The 22,422-nt window shown below is 44.6% G+C and overlaps 1 protein-coding gene across 5 annotated transcripts in view; it reads left to right on the forward strand.

Annotated features, from left to right (window-relative positions):
• Nucleotides 1-22,422, forward strand: part of CPEB2 (cytoplasmic polyadenylation element binding protein 2) — a 156,267-nt gene that overhangs the window by 69,169 nt on the left and 64,676 nt on the right. For 4 of the 5 annotated variants that reach the window (XM_075346894.1, XM_075346896.1, XM_075346895.1 and 1 more), the window contains exon 4: nucleotides 19,651-19,701. In XM_075346894.1, coding sequence (XP_075203009.1) covers nucleotides 19,651-19,701 — 51 coding nt within the window. Of the gene's footprint in view, nucleotides 1-19,501; nucleotides 19,559-19,650; nucleotides 19,702-22,422 lie in introns of those variants that run through there. The other variant, XM_075346898.1, reaches the window with a different exon arrangement.

A 22,422-nucleotide genomic window follows, 5' to 3' on the forward strand; every position in this document is an offset into this window, starting at 1 on the left:
TTCAATTAAAGGGAACCTGTCAGGTCCAATATGCACGCAGGACCACGAGCAGTTCTTGGTGCATATTGCTAATCCCTGCCTAACTGTCCTTGTACTCTAGCATAGATTAGTAAAGTATAAAATGTATTTCTAAAGATTCTATATCATATGCTAATGAGCGCAGGGACTAGTCACAAGGGCATTACTTCCCTTGGCTAGTTGGCCCCCTTAGCATGTAAGCACGCCCCCGTGGGTGTGGTAACATGCTAATGAATGTGCAGCATCAGAGAATGATCTCACTCACCTCTCCGCTGCCATCACTGGTTTTTGTCTCCGTGCGCATGATCAGAAGTCCCAGACATCCAGTCGTGCGCACAATGAAGCTGAGTGTACACGTTCCGGCTTCAAACTGGTGTAGTGCGCATGAGTGGAAATCTGGGGACGTTTTGATCTTGCGCACTGAGACAAGACCAGCGATGGCAGCTGAGGTGAGAGCGACCATACCTCTGACGCTGCGCATTCATTAGCATGTTAGCACACCCGCCGGGGCGTGCATACATTCTAAGGGACCAACTAGCCAGGGGAATTAACGTCCTTGTGTCTAGTCCCTGCGCTCATTAGCATATCTTAAAGGATCTTTAGAAATATACTTTTTCTAAAGATCTCTTTATCTATGCTACTAGATACAGGGATGGTTAGGCAAGGATTAGCAATATGCAACAAGAACTGCTGGTGTTACTGGGTGGCTATTGCACCTGACAGGCTCCCTTTAAGGAAGAGGAAGGTGGATATAGATGGAAAACAAGTAGGTGCACTGAACTGGTTGGCCACGCCAAGGGGGCACTGAACCCCTGTGCTTGGTTTGAACAGTCATTATTTGTTGACAGACTAAGGGGTACTTTGCACGCTGCGACATCGCTAGCCGATTGTAGTGATGCCGAGCGCAATAGTCCCCGCCCCCGTTGCAGATGCGATATCTTGTGATAGCTGCCGTTGCGAACATTATCGCTACGGCAGCTTCACACGCACTTAACCTGCCCTGCGACGTCGCTCTGGCCGGCGACCCGCCTCCTTCCTAAGGGGGAGGGACGTGCGGCATCACAGCGACGTCACACGGCAGGCGGCCAATAGAAGCGGAGGGGCGGAGATGAGCGAGACGTAAACATCCCGCCCACCTCCTTCTTTCCTCATTGCAGGCGGGACACAGGTAAGGAGATGTTCCTCGCTCCTGTGGCTTCATACACAGCGATGTGTGCTGCCGCAGGAACGAGGAGCAACATCGTACCTGTCGCTGCAGCGACATTATGGAAATGACCGACACTACACAGATCACCGATTTTCGACGCTTTTGCGATCGTTTATCGGTGCTTCTAGGCTTTACACGTTGCGACGTCGTTACCGGCACCGGATGTGCGTCACTTTCGATTTGACCCCGACGATATCGCAGTAGCGATGTCGCAACGTGCAAAGTATCCCTTAATGTAATTAAATGAATACATATAAAATACCCATTCTTCATGTTGGGCATGCGCATGATGCGGGTTTTGGATTAGGGGTGTTCGCACTGCTGTAGATGCATGCGCCTATATCTGCACCAACATTCACCCATTGGCTGCGTGATGTTGTGGGATAAAACAGAATAATCTTTAAATTAATGACCGTTTGGGTGGTTTCTGTCATGACACGGCCTTATAAATGAGTAATTTGGTGTCTCCTCCATGTGTAACATGTCACTTCAGTGTCCCTTCCATGTGTGACATCCAGCCTTCGGCGCCGTGCCATCCCTTTTTTACTTGACAGACATGGCCTATTCTTGGGCGGTGATGTGGGTGCCCCACCATTGACTAGTTCGTTAGTTTTGGAGGGTCTTCATAGATGTAGATTCATAAACGCTAACATTTACATGCTGCTGGCCGACTCTGTGTTGCCGGGAATGTATATGTATATATACTCCTAGGCACATTCTTCTGCTGGAAGAAAGCAAGTCTTTGTGTTTAGTAATAACTCTCCTCTCTTCGGAATAATCAAAACAGGCTTGGACAGTGCGTCTTGTGTGCGGCGCTGCAGAACCGGGGCGAAAGTGCCTGGAATGTGAGGCACGTGGTGCACAGCGCGCTGCGGTGACTAAGCATCTTGTCTATGTGTATGTTTTGGCACACACAGAAAACTCTTGTATTTTAGTGCACCCCATGCCCTCCCCGTCCACTCCAGCATATCATTGGATGTATACACTGCCATACACTTATTTCATTCAGACCACCTGGAATCGGAGGGACATTTTATCATATTCAGTAAATGGCGGCCATTTTATACAGTGCGCACATACAAAACCAAAACTGAGGTCGTGTATATTTATAGTAAATAAGACTCGTTTGTCTACGGAAATTTTTTTCATCTTTTATTTCATTTTCTGCCAAACTGATGACCGGCGTCATTTATTGCATTTGCTCAAAAAAAATAATTTTGGTAAATGCTTAATCCAAATTTTTATCAATGTTTTATTCCAATTTTTACACCACTGAACCAAAATTTGAACATCTAATATATAAAGGTGTGTGTGTGTGTGTGTGTGTGTGTGTGTGTGTGTGTGTGTGTGTCCGGGATTGGCATCCGCACCGTCGCAGCTACAGCCACAAAATTTTGCACACTCACACGTCTGGACCCCAAGAGCGTCATAGGCTATGTTTTGAGGGGAAATTTTAACCCCGCGCTTTAGTTATTCACCAAAAAACCTGCCTCCATTAAAGCGAATGGAGTTGGGAGCCACAGTGCAGCCAGAACTTCAGAAGAATGCGCAGCCACGCCCTTATATGGAATGTTGGCGTGTCACAATGCAGCCAGGGAAAGAGGCAGACACAGACAGGGAAAGAGGCAGACACAGACAGGGAAAGAGGCAGACACAGACAGGGAAAGAGGCAGACACAGACAGGGAAAGAGGCAGACACAGACAGGGAAAGAGGCAGACACAGACAGGGAAAGAGGCAGACACAGACAGGGAAAGAGGCAGACACAGACAGGGAAAGAGGCAGACACAGACAGGGAAAGAGGCAGACACAGACAGGGAAAGAGGCAGACACAGACAGGGAAAGAGGCAGACACAGACAGGGAAAGAGGCAGACACAGACAGGGAAAGAGACAGACACAGACAGGGAAAGAGACAGACACAGACAGGGAAAGAGACAGACACAGACAGGGTAAGAGACAGACACAGACAGGGTAAGAGACAGACACAAAGAGACAGACTGGGAAAGAGACAGACAGACTGGGAAAGAAAGGGAAAGAGACAGACAGACTGGGAAAGAAAGGGAAAGAGACAGACAGACTGGGAAAGAAAGGGAAAGAGACAGACAGACTGGGAAAGAAAGGGAAAGAGACAGACAGACTGGGAAAGAAAGGGAAAGAGACAGACAGACTGGGAAAGAAAGGGAAAGAGACAGACAGACTGGGAAAGAAAGGGAAAGAGACAGACAGACTGGGAAAGAAAGGGAAAGAGACAGACAGGGAAAGTAACAGAGATAGATACAGACAGGGAAAGAGATTGAGACAGACTGAGAAAGAGACAGACAGTCAGAGACAGACAGGGAAAGAGAGAGAGCGACAGGGAGATATATACAGAGGGGGAGACAGACAGAGAATGGGAGAGAAACAGAGAGACAGTTACTATCCCAGGCGTTAATATATTCTATTTATACATTCTATCCCGGGAATGTTAATACATTCTATTTTGTTAACAGTTATTAACCCGGGCGAAGCCGGGTAGTACAGCTAGTAACACATAAAGGTGGTGCAGCAAAAGTTGCAGTGTAAAGCAGTGTATATATGATTGCATTTCTACATAAAAGTCGCAGAAAGTCATATATTGTAGACAGGTTATAGCTGTCTTAAAAAAATTACATTTATTTTCAACTATTTTTGACCAAAATTCTGCATAATTGTATGACATATGATATTGGTCTACTTCTCATTGCTAACATAGGGAGGTATACCAATTAATAAGCATAAAAAGTCCCAATTTGAGCAAAATTTTGCAACATTTGACTCGGTGGTGTCCTTACCATATCTGCAATTGACAAGGCAACTACCAGGAACCTGTTACATCTCCAAATGCTATTAACCTGCAGATATGGGATTATTTTGCAGGGTGAAAGCGTTGTAAAGCTGTCCAGCCACCGAACTGAAAGCCTGGCTACTGGGAGGAATTTAACTTTATTCCTTCCGGCAGCCTCCAGCATTCAGTAGCGCTATGACTGAAAGCTGGAGGCTGTCAGAAGGAATAATGTTCATTTGCTCCCAATAACCAGGCTTTAAGTGTGGCCACACAGCTTCAGAATGCTATTAACCTGCAGATATGGAGTTATTTTGCAGGGTCATGACATTGTAAGGCTGCCCGTCCGCCGTACTGAAAGCCCGGCTACCAGGAGGAAATTAACTTTATTCCTTTCGGCAGCCTTCGGCTTTCAGCAGCGCAATGACTGAAAGTCAGAGGCTGCCGGAAGGAATAATGTTCATTTGCTTCCAATAACCAGGCTTTCAGTGTGGCCGCACAGCTTCAGAACGCTATTAACCTGTAGATATGGGGTTATTTTGCAGGGTCATGACATTGTAAGGCTGCCCGGCCACTGGCGGAAAATTTAACTTTATTCCTTCCGACAGCCTTGGGCTTTCAGCAGCGCAATGACTGAATACCAAAGGCTGCTGGAAGGAATAATGTTAATTTGCTCCCGGTAGCCGGGCTTTCAGTGTGGCCGCACAGCTTCAGAGCGCTAGTAACTTGCAGAAAAAACCCATAACAGCGGTTTCTACATGACGGGTTCCCTTTAAAATGTTGTGCTGGCGCAAACTGTTCCACACTTATCATTAAAGAGGTTATTCACTACTTTTACATTGATGGCCTATCCTTTGGATGCCTGTCCAACACCTGACACCCTCATTAACTTTGCTATGTGCCGGTGGCAGCAGCAGGCAGCTGAAAATGCTTAATTCCCGGAGCTGCCCTGACAACCCGCAGCCGGATACTGCACATACACCTCCCATTCAAATCAATAGGGGGCGGATGTGCAGTACCTAGCCACGGCCGCTATCAGAAGACAGGGCATCTCCGGAACTGAGCATTTCAAAATGCATACAGCTGCACACTAAAAAGCCAACAATGTATAAGGGAACTCTACTATTGCATTACTGATATAGGAATATATGAAAAAAGAGGTAATTTTCGCTTTATAAGACGCACCTGATTATTAGACGCACCTCCAAATTTGGTGAAGGAAAAGAGAATTTTTTTTTTAATGTTAAATGTGGTCCGTCTTATAATGCCAGTGTCTGTCTAACAAATCATATATAGGGTATATGTCCCTCATAGCCCCCCATCCTAAAATTAGCCCCCTTAATCTGGGTATGGCCCCCTTATATTGAATATAGCCCCCTTGTGCTGGCACACGTCCCCCAGTGATGCCACACGTCCCCCATTGCTGGCATAATGTCCCCCATTGCTGGCATAATGTCCCCCATTGCTGGCATAATGTCCCCCATTGATGGCACACATCCCCTACAGCTGGCACACGTCTCCTACTGCAGGCATAGGTCTCAAATGGATGGCACACGTCCCCCTGTGCTGCCCATGGCCCCCTATGGATGACACACGTCCCCCTGTGCTGCCCATGGCCCCCTATGGATGCCACACGTCCCCCTGTGCTGCCCATGGCCCCCTATGGATGGCACTCGTTCCTCCTGTGCTGCCCATGGTCCCCTATGGATGGCACACGTCCCCCTGTGTTTGATATGGGCCCCATTCTACTGCCCATAGTAAAATAAAAAACTCTTTACTTACCTTCACGAGCCCTGTCCTCCCTCGTGTCTCCCTCCGTGCTGCTGAGCTCCTGCACTTCCTGGTTCTCGGTGCTGGTCATGTGATCGGCACAGCAGAGTGACCTCATCTCTACATGCCTGATCACAGCGGCAGCAGGGAGGCCGGGGAGACACCGGAGATCAGCTCTGGAGGGGGTAAGTAAAGAGTTTTTTTTATTTTACTAATGGGCAGCAGCATGGGGGCCATATCTAACACGGGGGAAGGGGGGAGCATGTGCCATCAAAGGGGGGGGCGCATGCACATATAATATGCGTCAGTCCCCCAGCCCATCACTGCGATGCGGTTTCAGCACCATGGTGATGGACAGCGGCAGTGCATATTATATGAGCAGGAGCAGGAGATCTTCCGCTGCCTCCTGCAGCCTCCACCAGCCTGCCTCAGCCTCCAGCACCGCACCAGAGGTGCCCCCACCTCCCCTGGGCCCTGCAGTATATAATCTGTATATTCGGATTATACGACGCACCCCCTACTTTCCCCCAAAATTTGGGGGAACAAAAGTGCGTCTTATAACGCGAAAAATACGGTATTTGGTTTATGAATTGGCCAATGCATGTAAGCCCGGTCACCACGGCAAGGTATATCTCTGGATGTGCGGATCAGTTTTTTTTGTTTCTTTTTGTAGATCAGACATTGATAACCTAAGGCTAGTTCCACACATCCGGCTTTTCGCTGGATTTGGCGCACTCCAGTACAGTGTGATGCAGTACAATGGCAGTGCGGCAACTTTAGGTTCACATGCTCCAGTCACATGACAGCATTTGACCGGAGCTTGTTGCGCTGCCATTGTACTGTATACACTGTACTGGAGTGTGCCGAATCCGGCAATCCAGCGAAAAGCCGGATGTGTGAAACTAGCCAAAGGATAGGCCATCAATGTAAAAGTAGTGGACAATACCTTTAAATTGCTACATTTGATAAAAATAAAGTGGTGAAACTTGTATGATCAGTGATCGGCATATTTCACCAAATTATTTGTCACCATGCCACCGCATTTTGTAGGCTTTTTTTTTTTTTTTTTTTTACCAGCTCACTTTGATCAGTCCGAAAAAAGATTGATCATCCAGATGGCAATTATCGAAACTCGGTGTTTATGGCCCGCTTTACCTGAAACTTCAAGATTTTAATGTCTATGTCTTGAGTTTTGCTTGAAGACCATAAAGAAATATACAATCTATAAAATTAAATGTAAATTTTCATTAATAAGAACATTTTTACTGGAAATTGTGGTGCCGCTATCGTCATCTTGGAGAAGACATGAGGGCTCTTTACTCAATTGTATCCTCGTTTTAAAGACGCAGAGGCAACTGAAGATTCCACCTTTAGGCTATGTGCACATGCTGCAGATTTGGTGCAGACATTTTTTGGTGCATTTTTTTTTTTTGCCATTTTTTTTTTTTTTTAAATGAAGTCAATGGGTAGAAGGGCTAAAAAATAGCGGTCACACCAAATTTACACTGTTAGGCCTAGGCGAGTAAAATCGGATGAGTGGAGTGTGATAAAAAAAAAAATTGCATTCCACTCGGACCAATGTTACTCTATGGGGCTGTTCCCATCTGCAAATTTATTTATTTTTTCCAGCATTCTGCGAGTCTTGGATCACTCGCACCCATACATGTCTGTGGGTGCGAGTGAACATCGAACTGCACTTGGATGACAATGGAGTGCAGTGTGATATACGCATCAGCTGACAATGGAGGAAATGGAGAGCGTAATCCCTCCCTCTCCTCCACAGCTGTGATCCGATCGCAGGATCGGATCACAGTATAATAACACTCTGCTCACGCTTGCAACAGAGCAGGAGCCGAGGGTCATTAGCATAATGCATCTGATGTTCTCACATCAGAGGCTATACAGTCGTGTGGCCCCGGCCTTATGCAAACTGGACACTGACCACTTTTCATTTTATCAAGGTGTCATATGTCCAGTGTTGCCCCATGAAAAGATATTATAAAATAATCACAAAAATGTGAGGGGTGTACTGACTTTTGTAATATACTGTATAACTCAGAAACTAGAATAAAACAGGACAACTCAGAGAGTGGAATTTTTGTTTCTATCTTCTTAATATTCCACACACAGACGGGTTAGCGCAGCGTCTCGCTGGCCGCCATCTCTCTGGAGATCTACTTTCTATTCTAATGAGGGACATATTCTTGGAAAAGCTGTTTCAGGCCTATTTTACATAGGACTCGTGCCTTGCCTCACATTTATTCAGCTCCCTGTGGAAAATGTGTGAATATTTTAAGCAAACGATAACGAAAATAAATCTTGTGTAAGTTCGTTTGAGTGAAAGTCTCCATTAATTCCTGTACAAGGCCCCATGTACCGAGCTTTGGCTACTATGGTGCTGCTCACGTGTTTTCATATCCCAATCAGATTCTAGCTTTCATTTTTACAATGCAGGATAGAAATTAAAAGATGTGATCTGATTGGTTGATATCTGTGCACTGGTCAGGCCACTATGTTTTATAGTAAGCCGCCATTTTGTAGTGGCCCAAAAGGGACATTTGATTTTGCCAAGGCTCTAATGGTTTAGTCTTGTTTTTTTTCTTACAACTTTACTTTATCTACCACATGAAAATCGCATGTCAAAAGTAGAAAGTATTAATTTTTAATAAACGGTCACCACATTTATAGACTTGGATGCATTACGCTATACAGAACCATTTTGTGGTACATTGTGATTAGAGTTGTGGGTCACATACAGCTCCATATTCCTCCATGGAAGCCATGGATCAATATTTCAATATTTACCACAAATTGGATCCTAAATTGTGGCCTATTTTTTTGAGTACCATCGAGACATTTTGCTTTTAATGCAGCAGTCTCATAGACTTTATCCTATTAAGGTCTATTACTTGGGACACCGAAGTATAGTAGGGGGAGAATATGGCTTGATATATACAATAATGTCAAATTACAAGAATTTTATGAAAAAAGACCTTGCATAATGCTACATGTGAAAGACATTTCCTCTATTTTTGCTACCTACCATTTACCACCCTTACGGCCAGTTGTTGTTTTGGTTTTTACAGCTGCTCAGAGGAATATCTACATGAACTATTGTCCTTATTCTAATATTCGTGTTTATTTTAAGACCTTTTTGGCCGCGTAGCACAGTGGGCGGATTATGTCAATGTTAGTTTTAGTCCACAATCACCTGGAGCACATTTCTTAATCTGATCATTTTTATTTTTTTTCCTAACCAGTGCAAAGTTTGAGCCTGGGGCCCCCAAATGTTGGTCAGATGTATGGGCTGTTGTGTTTTAAATACTATAAGACATACAAATTGCCCCCCCTTCACCCTTCATTGTGCAATACTGACCCCTATTCTGTACTAATGTCCCTAGTCCTGAGCCACTTCCTGATAATTATGTCCCCCATCATGGAGTATGACCCCCTCAAGGTTATATCCTTGTATGTATGCACTCATCATAGCCCATCCTTGTATAGATGTCCCCATAACGACCACAACCTGGTATACCAATATACAGTGCCTACAAGTAGTATTCAACCCCCTGCAGATTTAGCAGGTTTGATAAGATGCAAATAAGTTAGAGCCTGCAAACTTCAAACAAGAGCAGGATTTATTAACAGATGCATAAATCTTACAAACCAACAAGTTATGTTGCTCAGTTAAATTTTAATAAATTTTCAACATAAAAGTGTGGGTCAATTATTATTCAACCCCTAGGTTTAATATTTTGTGGAATAACCCTTGTTTGCAATTACAGCTAATAATCGTCTTTTATAAGACCTGATCAGGCCGGCACAGGTCTCTGGAGTTATCTTGGCCCACTCCTCCATGCAGATCTTCTCCAAGTTATCTAATTTCTTTGGGTGTCTCATGTGGACTTTAATCTTGAGCTCCTTCCACAAGTTTTCAATTGGGTTAAGGTCAGGAGACTGACTAGGCCACTGCAACACCTTGATTTTTTTCCCTCTTGAACCAGGCCTTGGTTTTCTTGGCTGTGTGCCTTGGGTCGGTGTCTTGTTGGAAGATGAAATGACGACCCATCTTAAGATCCTTGATGGAGGAGCGCAGGTTCTTGGCCAAAATCTCCAGGTAGGCCGTGCTATCCATCTTCCCATGGATGCGGACCAGATGGCCAGGCCCCTTGGCTGAGAAACAGCCCCACAGCATGATGCTGCCACCACCATGCTTAACTGTAGGGATGGTATTCTTGGAGTCGTATGCAGTGCCATCCAGTCTCCAAACGTCACGTGTGTGGTTGGCACCAAAGATCTCGATCTTGGTCTCATCAGACCAGAGAACCTTGAACCAGTCTGTCTCAGAGTCCTCCAAGTGATCATGAGCAAACTGTAGACGAGCCTTGACATGACGCTTTGAAAGTAAAGGTACCTTACGGGCTCGTCTGGAACGGAGACCATTGCGGTGGAGTACGTTACTTATGGTATTGACTGAAACCAATGTCCCCACTGCCATGAGATCTTCCCGGAGCTCCTTCCTTGTTGTCCTTGGGTTAGCCTTGACTCTTCGGACAAGCCTGGCCTCGGCTTGGGTGGCAACTTTCAAAAGCTGTCCAGGCCGTGGAAGGCTAACAGTAGTTCCATAAGCCTTCCACTTCCGGATGATGCTCCCAACAGTGGAGACAGGTAGGCCCAACTCCTTGGAAAGGGTTTTGTACCCCTTGCCAGCCTTGTGACCCTCCACGAGCTTGTCTCTGATGGCCTTGGAATGCTCCTTTGTCTTTCCCATGTTGACCAAGTATGAGTGCTGTTCACAAGTCTGGGGAGAGTCTTAATTAGTCAGAAAAGGCTGGAAAAAGAGATAATTAATCCAAACATGTGAAGCTCGTTGTTCTTTGTGCCTGAAATACTTCTTAATACTTTAGGGGAACCAAACAGAATTTTTGTGGTTTGAGGGGTTGAATAATAAATGACCCTCTGAATAAACTTTTCACAATTTAAAAAAAAAAATAAAAAAAGAAATAACATTCTTCTTTGCTGCAGTGCATTTCACACTTCCAGGCTGATCTACAGTCCAAATGTCACAATGCCAAGTTAATTCCGAATGTGTAAACCTGCTAAATCTGCAGGGGGTTGAATACTACTTGTAGGCACTGTATATAGATAGATAGATATAAATATATACGGTATATATTTATAATATATTTATATATACACACACACACAGACACATATATATATATAAATATATATATAAATATATAAACACGTTGGAGTGATGTTTAAAGGTTATGTGCACAAACTGCTGTTTTTGATGCATTTTGACAAATTTGTACCTAAAGCCTGCTTTACACGTTGCAATTTCGCATACGATATCGTATGCGATTTGCAACGCCCCCATCGTAAGTGCAGCACGTTCAATTTATTGAACGTGTTGCACAAACGATTAACCCCCGTCACACATACTTACCTTCCATACGACCTCGATGTTGGCGGCGAACGTCCACTTCCTGGAGGGGGAGGGACGTTTGGCGTCACATCGACGTCATGCGGCAGCCGGCCAATAGAAGCGGAGGGGCGGAGCTGAGCGGGACGTAAACATCCCGCCCACCTCCTTTCTTCCGCATTGTGGGCCGGGAGCCGAAGGATGCTGGTAAGATCTGTTCATCGTTCCCGGGGTGTCACGCACTGCGATGTGCGCTACCTCGGGTATGATGAACAATCTGACGTTCAATTCGTCAGGAATGAACGACATGCATGCGATGAACGGTTTTTCGTTCAATCGCAATTGCACGTCGCTGTCACACACTACAACATACCTTACGATGCCGGATGTGCGTCACGACGTGACCCCGCCGACACATCGTAAGATATCTTGTAGCGTGTAAAGCGGGCTTTAATCTGCTTGCCTATCCTGAAGCCAGCAAAGTCTGAGATTTCTGAAGGGCTGTCCGCACGTTGCTTTTTTTTTTTCCCCCTCCTTGCAGATTTGGCGCACATTTTGTTGCGGAAATAATCTGCAGCATGTCAATTGTTGGGGTATTTTTTAACCCTTCTACCTATTGACTTCATTTAAAAAAAAACACATGGCAAAAAAAAAAAAAATGCACCAAAAAAGCATGGTGCGCTTTTCTGCCAGAAGGTGCAGATTTCATGCAGAAAATTTCTGCAGTTTGAGCTCATAGCCTAAATGTGGCATCTTCAGTTGCCTCTGCATCTTTAAACCGTGTATACAATTAAGTAAAGAGCCCTCACGTCTTCTCCAAGATGATGATAGCAGCACCACGATTTCCAGTAAAAATGTAACAATGTGTTTGTGTGTGTGTGTATATATATATGTGTATATATATGTATGTGTCTGTGTATATATGTATGTGTATGTATGTATGTATGTATATATATATATATATATATATATATATATATATATATATATATATATATATGTATACATATACACAAAAAACTTAAGTGTGTGTATTCACACACACACACACACACACACACACACACATTATAATATTATTATTAAATACACACACACACCTACGCATATATATATTACACATGTGTCATGTGGACACAATAAATATGCTTTTAAATTGACCTCCATTTCTGAAGCATTTTATTTGTACTTTATGATACCAGTAGAGTCTTTAGAAATACAGTAGTGAAGTAGTAAAGCTCTTTGCCAACTATAAATTGAAGAGGTACAGTGCACTTTGGGGTCCCTTGATGATGATGGGGGGGGATGGGGTAATTTTTTTCACCTGTAAATTATGTACAGGGGTGCAGCTATAGGGAATGTAGGGATGGCAGTCTCACCGGAGCTGTGGTGTCTGGAGGTTCCTCTTTAATCTAAATGGCACATGCTAGACAGGGGCCCATCAAAAATGATTTATTATGGTGTAGGAGCTTCCAGTTACACCTCTGTAGATATATAAAATGGAAGAAAAATACTGTTTATGGGCATTTTCCCAATAATTATGAAATCTAGTTCTTAAAAAATCATATTTAACATCTGTATACAGTGATTGCTGAATTTCTTATTTTGGCTGGCACAACCGACCATCTGAGTTGTATGGGGGCCTCCTGACTCTATGCCAACGTATGATGTAATTGGAGAGGTATTTGGAATTTCCACATCCGTTATTGACCCTTTTGATAAATTGACGGCTTAGGCTGCTTTCACACTACGTCTTTTTAACATGCGTCCTGAACGTTTTTTTTAACGCAAAAACGGATCCAGTGCAAATGCGTTTTCATTTCAATGCATTTGCAATGGACTCGCGTTAACATGCGTTCACTTGCGTTTGCGTGCGTTATAGTGAGGATCCAGAGACTTGCAGTTTTTTAACATCTTTCAAAAACGCTACATGTAGCGTTTTTGAGCTGCGTCCAAATACTGCAAATTGCTGGATCCTGACTATACTGCACGCAAACGCATGTGAACGCTGGCATGCTGATAGACAGGATCCTGCTTGCTCTACTGAGCATGCCCAGAAACCAGCCCCGTGATCAGTCTATCTCTCTCCTCCCTCTCTCCTCCTCCCTCTCTCTCTGTCTCTCCCCCTCCCTCTCCTCCACCTGAGAGCTGCGGACACTCGTAACCAAGGTAAATATCGGGTAACCACTTATCTTAGTTACCCGATGTTTACGTTGGTAACGTGTGCAGGGAGCCCGGCTCCTAGCAGCTGCAGACGCTTGTAACCAAAGTAAATATCGGGTATCCAAGCAAGTATACCCGATGTTTACCTTGGTTACGAACCTCCGCAGTTGTAAGAAGCCGGCTCCCAGTCTGGCACGTTTAGTTCCCCTCACTCCCGATCACATGACTCCAATGCCCGCCCCTAAACATCCAGTGACCGGATCCTGCAAAGTAACACATGCGTTTGCATGCATTTTTTGCTGTAAAAGCAGGATCCGCTTTTGCAGCAAAAAAACGTTCAGGACGCATGTTAAAAAGACGTAGTGTAAAAGCAGCCTTACTTTTATATCTATTGATGATTATTTTATGGACATGCCCTTTAATTTTGCGTTCCACAGCCCAGGGCCGGCGTCAGCACCCGGCATACCCGGGCAAATGCCGGGGCCCTGGAGAGCCGGGGGGGCCCACTCGGCCTCGTCAGCTCTGGTGCACCTTGGCCGGGGCCCACTCTCCTTAGTTCTGCGGTCCCCGGGCCGAGTTCCTCGGCAGGAATCTGCGGCGCCGTCTCTTTAAGGCGCGCAGACTTCCTGGTTTGAACTTCATCTGTGGGCGGAGCTACAGACCGGCATCCTGCTCAGTCCCACAGATGAGAGTTGCAGTGCCAGCCAGCGACCCCCAGCACAGCGTGTCCCTCCGGCGCTGTGTGGGCCCCCTCTCCACCGTGACCTGAGCGGTATGTGCCCTCCCCAACCCCGATTTATGCCCCCCCCCGGAGCCGCGCGTGTCTGTCTCTGTCTGTATGTAGCAGAGCTAGGTGTGTATGTATATAGCAGAGCTATGTGTGCATGTATATAGCAGAGCTAGGTGTGTATGTATATAGCAGAGCAATGTGTGTATGCAGGGCCGGCGTCAGCACCCGGCATACCCGGGCAAATGCCGGGGCCCTGGAGAGCCGGGGGGGGCCCACTCGGCCTCGTCAGCTCTGGTGCACCTTGGCCGGGGCCCACTCTCCTTAGTTCTGCGGTCCCCGGGCCGAGTTCCTCGGCAGGAATCTGCGGCGCCGTCTCTTTAAGGCGCGCAGACTTCCTGGTTTGAACTTCATCTGTGGGCGGAGCTACAGACCGGCATCCTGCTCAGTCCCACAGATGAGAGTTGCAGTGCCAGCCAGCGACCCCCAGCACAGCGTGTCCCTCCGGCGCTGTGTGGGCCCCCTCTCCACCGTGACCTGAGCGGTATGTGCCCTCCCCAACCCCGATTTATGCCCCCCCCCGGAGCCGCGCGTGTCTGTCTCTGTCTGTATGTAGCAGAGCTAGGTGTGTATGTATATAGCAGAGCTATGTGTGCATGTATATAGCAGAGCTAGGTGTGTATGTATATAGCAGAGCAATGTGTGTATGTATATAGCAGAGCTAGGTGTGTATGTATATAGCAGAGCTAGGTGTGTATGTATATAGCAGAGCTATGTGTGTATGTATATAGCAGAGCAATGTGTGCATGTATATAGCAGAGCTAGGTGTGTATGTATATAGCAGAGCTATGTGTGTATGTATATAGCAGAGCTATGTGTGTATGTATATAGCAGAGCTATGTGTGTATGTATATAGCAGAGCAATGTGTGCATGTATATAGCAGAGCTAGGTGTGTATGTATATAGCAGAGCTAGGTGTGTATGTATATAGCAGAGCTAGGTGTGTATGTATATAGCAGAGCAATGTGTGCATGTATATAGCAGAGCTAGGTGTGTATGTATATAGCAGAGCAATGTGTGTATGTATATAGCAGAGCTAGGTGTGTATGTATATAGCAGAGCTAGGTGTGTATGTATATAGCAGAGCTATGTGTGTATGTATATAGCAGAGCTAGGTGTGTATGTATATAGCAGAGCTATGTGTGTATGTATATAGCAGAGCTATGTGTATATGTATATAGCAGAGCTAGGTGTGTATGTATATAGCAGAGCTATGTGTGTATGTATATAGCAGAGCTAGGTGTGTATGTATGTAGCAGAGCTAGGTGTGTATGTATGTAGCAGAGCTAGGTGTGTATGTATGTAGCAGAGCTATGTGTGTATGTATATAGCAGAGCTAGGTGTGTATGTATATAGCAGAGCAATGTGTGTATGTATATAGCAGAGCTAGGTGTGTATGTATATAGCAGAGCTATGTGTGTATGTATATAGCAGAGCTAGGTGTGTATGTATATAGCAGAGCTAGGTGTGTATGTATATAGCAGAGCTATGTGTGTATGTATATAGCAGAGCTAGGTGTGTATGTATATAGCAGAGCTATGTGTGTATGTATATAGCAGAGCTAGGTGTGTATGTATATAGCAGAGCTATGTGTGTATGTATATAGCAGAGCTAGGTGTGTATGTATATAGCAGAGCTAGGTGTGTATGTATATAGCAGAGCTAGGTGTGTATGTATATAGCAGAGCTAGGTGTGTATGTATATAGCAGAGCTAGGTGTGTATGTATATAGCAGAGCTAGGTGTGTATGTATATAGCAGAGTTATGTGTGTATGTATATAGCAGAGCTAGGTGTGTATGTATATAGCAGAGCTATGTGTGTATGTATATAGCAGAGCTAGGTGTGTATGTATATAGCAGAGCTATGTGTGTATGTATATAGCAGAGCTATGTGTGTATGTATATAGCAGAGCTAGGTGTGTATGTATATAGCAGCGCTGTGTGTATGTATATAGCAGAGCTATGTGTGCATGTATATAGCAGAGCTATGTGTGCATGTATATAGCAGAGCTATGTGTGCATGTATATAGCAGAGCTATGTGTGCATGTATATAGCAGAGCTATGTGTGTATGTATATAGCAGAGCTATGTGTGTATGTATATAGCAGAGCTATGTGTGCATGTATATAGCAGAGCTATGTGTGTATGTATATAGCAGAGCTAGGTGTGTATGTATATAGCAGAGCTATGTGTGTATGTAGCAGAGCTATGTGTGTATGTATATAGCAGAGCTATGTGTGTATGTATGTAGCAGAGCTAGGTGTGTATGTATATAGCAGAGCTATGTGTGTATGTAGCAGAGCTATGTGTGTATGTATATAGCAGAGCTATGTATGTAGCAGAGCTATGTGTGCATGTATATAGCAGAGCTATGTGTGTATGTATGTGGCAGAGCTATGTGTGCATGTATATAGCAGAGCTATGTGTGTATGTATATAGCAGAGCTATGTGTGCATGTATATAGCAGAGCTATGTGTGTATGTATGTGGCAGAGCTATGTGTGTATGTATGTAGCAGCGCTGTGTCTGTATGTATGTATCCAGCAGAGCTGTGTGTGTTTGTCTGTATGCATGTATGATGTGTATCTATGTATGTCAGTGTATATGACTGTATAGATGTGTCAGTTCTATACGTATTTTTGTGAGTTTGTCGTTAAATATGTATATGTATGTGTACGTATGTGTGTCTGCGTGTAGATGGGGCCCACTGGGACTCTTCCGCCCGGGGCCCACAAAAACCTGGAGCCGGCCCTGTGTGTATGTATATAGCAGAGCTAGGTGTGTATGTATATAGCAGAGCTAGGTGTGTATGTATATAGCAGAGCTATGTGTGTATGTATATAGCAGAGCAATGTGTGCATGTATATAGCAGAGCTAGGTGTGTATGTATATAGCAGAGCTATGTGTGTATGTATATAGCAGAGCTATGTGTGTATGTATATAGCAGAGCTATGTGTGTATGTATATAGCAGAGCAATGTGTGCATGTATATAGCAGAGCTAGGTGTGTATGTATATAGCAGAGCTAGGTGTGTATGTATATAGCAGAGCTAGGTGTGTATGTATATAGCAGAGCAATGTGTGCATGTATATAGCAGAGCTAGGTGTGTATGTATATAGCAGAGCAATGTGTGTATGTATATAGCAGAGCTAGGTGTGTATGTATATAGCAGAGCTAGGTGTGTATGTATATAGCAGAGCTATGTGTGTATGTATATAGCAGAGCTAGGTGTGTATGTATATAGCAGAGCTATGTGTGTATGTATATAGCAGAGCTATGTGTATATGTATATAGCAGAGCTAGGTGTGTATGTATATAGCAGAGCTATGTGTGTATGTATATAGCAGAGCTAGGTGTGTATGTATGTAGCAGAGCTAGGTGTGTATGTATGTAGCAGAGCTAGGTGTGTATGTATGTAGCAGAGCTATGTGTGTATGTATATAGCAGAGCTAGGTGTGTATGTATATAGCAGAGCAATGTGTGTATGTATATAGCAGAGCTAGGTGTGTATGTATATAGCAGAGCTATGTGTGTATGTATATAGCAGAGCTAGGTGTGTATGTATATAGCAGAGCTAGGTGTGTATGTATATAGCAGAGCTATGTGTGTATGTATATAGCAGAGCTAGGTGTGTATGTATATAGCAGAGCTATGTGTGTATGTATATAGCAGAGCTAGGTGTGTATGTATATAGCAGAGCTATGTGTGTATGTATATAGCAGAGCTAGGTGTGTATGTATATAGCAGAGCTAGGTGTGTATGTATATAGCAGAGCTAGGTGTGTATGTATATAGCAGAGCTAGGTGTGTATGTATATAGCAGAGCTAGGTGTGTATGTATATAGCAGAGCTAGGTGTGTATGTATATAGCAGAGTTATGTGTGTATGTATATAGCAGAGCTAGGTGTGTATGTATATAGCAGAGCTATGTGTGTATGTATATAGCAGAGCTAGGTGTGTATGTATATAGCAGAGCTATGTGTGTATGTATATAGCAGAGCTATGTGTGTATGTATATAGCAGCGCTGTGTGTATGTATATAGCAGAGCTAGGTGTGTATGTATATAGCAGCGCTGTGTGTATGTATATAGCAGAGCTATGTGTGCATGTATATAGCAGAGCTATGTGTGCATGTATATAGCAGAGCTATGTGTGCATGTATATAGCAGAGCTATGTGTGCATGTATATAGCAGAGCTATGTGTGTATGTATATAGCAGAGCTATGTGTGTATGTATATAGCAGAGCTATGTGTGCATGTATATAGCAGAGCTATGTGTGTATGTATATAGCAGAGCTAGGTGTGTATGTATATAGCAGAGCTATGTGTGTATGTAGCAGAGCTATGTGTGTATGTATATAGCAGAGCTATGTGTGTATGTATGTAGCAGAGCTAGGTGTGTATGTATATAGCAGAGCTATGTGTGTATGTAGCAGAGCTATGTGTGTATGTATATAGCAGAGCTATGTATGTGGCAGAGCTATGTGTGCATGTATATAGCAGAGCTATGTGTGTATGTATATAGCAGAGCTATGTGTGCATGTATATAGCAGAGCTATGTGTGTATGTATGTGGCAGAGCTATGTGTGTATGTATATAGCAGAGCTATGTGTGTATGTATATAGCAGAGCTAGGTGTGTATGTATATAGCAGAGCTAGGTGTGTATGTATATAGCAGAGCTATGTGTGCATGTATATAGCAGAGCTATGTGTGTATGTATGTGGCAGAGCTATGTGTGCATGTATATAGCAGAGCTATGTGTGTATGTATATAGCAGAGCTATGTGTGCATGTATATAGCAGAGCTATGTGTGTATGTATGTGGCAGAGCTATGTGTGTATGTATGTAGCAGCGCTGTGTCTGTATGTATGTATCCAGCAGAGCTGTGTGTGTCTGTATGCATGTATGATGTGTATCTATGTATGTCAGTGTATATGACTGTATAGATGTGTCAGTTCTATACGTATTTTTGTGAGTTTGTCGTTAAATATGTATATGTATGTGTACGTATGTGTGTCTGCGTGTAGATGGGGCCCACTGGGACTCTTCCGCCCGGGGCCCACAAAAACCTGGAGCCGGCCCTGCCACAGCCATTCACCATGTATAGGGCTTTCTGCAGTGCAGGCCGGTGCCAGAAATGTTCTCTTTAGGACAGGAAGACACAAGAGACTGTTCTGGGAATGTTTATAATGTCACAACATGAAGAAATGATTGTTCTGTGTGGATGATGTTCCTGGCTGTTGGTTTATTGGTTACATGAGAGGGCTGCCTGCTGCTGGGGGTATAGCGGGGGCACAGAGGCAGGGGACACATCTCCGGAGGTCAGCACATTGCTGGATCGCAGGCAGCCAGCGAGGAGACTCCTGTCCTATTGGATCCGCTGCAGAGGTGGAACGTTGTGCGTTACTCACCCCCCTCTCTTATTTTTGCCTGCGTACTTCATATTACATAACTCCTTTTTCTTCTCTCTTTTTCTCCAGGTCGCTTGAACTACCCCCATCCAGGAACAGACAGTCTGCTCATGCTGAATGGTAAATAATTTAGTTGCGTGATTAAATATTTGCTCAGCAAACACATCATCCTGTCTAGTTACACTCTGTATGCCGGATGTAGTGTCAAACTGTATGTAGCAGAGCTGAAAAAATAGAAAACAATCAATACTCTTTTCTCATCAAATGATAATAGCATTTTTTTAGTTGCACCAAGTACAATCTGCTATTTAGTAGCGTGCACTATATTACGGGGACATTGTCAATTTGGAATCAAGTCTAAAGGGGGCTTTACACGCTACGATATTGTTAATGTTTTATCGTCGGGGTCACATTGTTAGTGACGCACATCCGGCGTCATTAACGATATCTCAGCGTGTGACACTTACCAGCGACCTCAAAAATGGTGAAAATCGTTCACCATGGAGAGGTCGTCCCAAACTCAAAAATCGGTAAGGGTTGTTTTTTCGATGTGCTTCGTCGCTCCTGCGGCAGCACACATCGCTGTGTGTGACACCGCAGGAGCGAGGAACGTCTCCTTACCTGCCACCGGCCACAATGCGGAAGGAAGAGGTGGACGGGAGGTTTACATCACGTTCAGCTCCGCCCCTCCGCTTTGATTGGCCGGCCGCTTAGTGACGTCGCGGTGCCGTCGCTGTGATGCCGAACATCCCTCCCCCTTGAGGGAGGGATTATTCGGCAGTCACAGCGATGACACCGACCAGGTGTATGTGCGTGTGACGCTGCCGTAGCGATAATGTTCGCTACGGCAGCGATCACAAACAATCGCATGCACGACAGGGGCGGGTGCTTTCGCGCTCGATATCGCTAGAAATTGCTAGCGATATCGTAGCGTGTAAAGCCCCCTTTAGTACTAGTGTATCTCCCTCATTGTGTGTTAGTTCAATCTATTCCATCAGATTAATGGTAGATCCCAATGAATTAAGTTCCCTCAAAATTTAAATTCATTTATTTATTTTTTAATACCATTCCCCACATTTTTGCAGGATTTACTATCAATCTTAAAAGGGTGGTACAAAGTAATTTTTCTTCTAGCACCTTTTCTATTAATGCCATAAGCGAAACTATTTTCTAATATACTTGATATGAAAATTCCCTACTTTTTCCTAACTAAACTAATTATCTTTTTTTTTTTTTTAATTCATTCCCTTCTGATGACGCTTTGTTTGATTATCCCAGCATGCACTGGGATTCTCAAACAAAATGCCAGCAGGAGGCAGAGGCTGCAGTCACTGCCACAGCCGCCTCCCCCTCCCTGAAACAAAACCTCATCAGTGACACTTGTTTCAGGGGCTGGACTAGTCCCTGTGCACTGTGTGATGTCCACAATCAATGACTGCGCGCTCTCTGTTGCCAGCTCAGATTAGCAGTAATGAGCCAGCAGGTGAGCACATTGTCAGAAAACCCAGCATGCAAAGACCAGTGGGTGCGGCGTTTTTTTCTGCACTCCGGGTATTCTGACAATGCGTTCTCCTGCCGGCTTGTTACTGATGATCTGAGCTGGCATCAGAGAGCGTGCCATTATTGTGCACAGCACTCAAAGACTAGCCCAGCCCCTGAAATGAGCTTCACTGATGACGCTTCGTTTGAGCATCCCAGCACGCACTGCACTGGGATTCTCAAAGGAATCGTCATCAGACAGGAAGTAGGGAAAAAAAATAGAAAAGCAATTCGATAGTGTAGTTCGGGAATTGTAGGGAATTTTTAATATAAGTATATTAGAAAATAGTTGAGATAGGAATTTAGAAGGAAAATTACTTCGGACCACTACTTTAAGCCTGTTGGGGCTTGGTTTCTAATCAACCCTATTTTTTATGTCAATGAAAAGATTATTCTTTCGAAAATGGTTTGTTTTTTTTATCTGTTGGGGCAAAGGGATCTGAAAACTTGCATATTAATAGAGGAAATGTGAACTGATAATTGTCAAAGAATGAAGGGGCTATCCGGGACTGAACTTTCCTTAGAGTAGGTTATTAATATGAGACAGACACCCTGCACACCCATCGATTATCTGAAATCTGGCGTGGCTGGATATAAGCGATCTATGTTGCGGAGCACAGCAGCTCCATAGATCACTTCGTGGCCACTGCCAAATGCTGCACTTTATTATTGGAGCAAATGTGAGATAAAGTGTGGTATTGGAAATAGTGCACATTATCAAGTGAAGGTCCAGCCCTCGGCCGCGGGCACATGGAAATGTATGGAGCTGCAGATTTCCTCCCCATACGTTCTTAGTTCCAGCTGTAGCTGGTGTTGATTTCGGTTGATTGGTGATGGGTGTTGGACCCAACCAGTTTCTTAAAGATAGGTCATCAATGCTCCAGTCCTGGAGAATCTCTGTAAGGCCTTGGACACACATCCGTGCCTCCAGTATGTGTGCCTTTTTTTTTCACGTACCGGAGACACGGGCCCACGTGGTCCTATGTATTGTTATTGTTTTGGGGACACGTAAGCATTCAGGAACGGAACGTGTGTCCGTTCCGTACTTACGTGTGTCCGTTTTTTAAAACCGCTGACATGTCCGTGTTGCTCCGGCAGCACGGGTGTCGCATGGATGTAGTGTGGATGTGGGCCTGTGTGACAAGTGCCGGAGAAAGACACGTGTCAGTGTAAAAATAATAAAAACACATACTCTCCTCCACCATACCTTGCAGTCTCTGCCACGGCTGTCCCCTGCATCCATCCACCAGTTAATTTGAACAACGCTTCTCCTTCACTGGGGGCGGGAAGCAGCGTCAGCGG

Source organism: Anomaloglossus baeobatrachus, chromosome 1, assembly GCF_048569485.1.
Source record: "Anomaloglossus baeobatrachus isolate aAnoBae1 chromosome 1, aAnoBae1.hap1, whole genome shotgun sequence".
Classification (NCBI taxonomy): Eukaryota; Metazoa; Chordata; class Amphibia; order Anura; family Aromobatidae; genus Anomaloglossus; species Anomaloglossus baeobatrachus.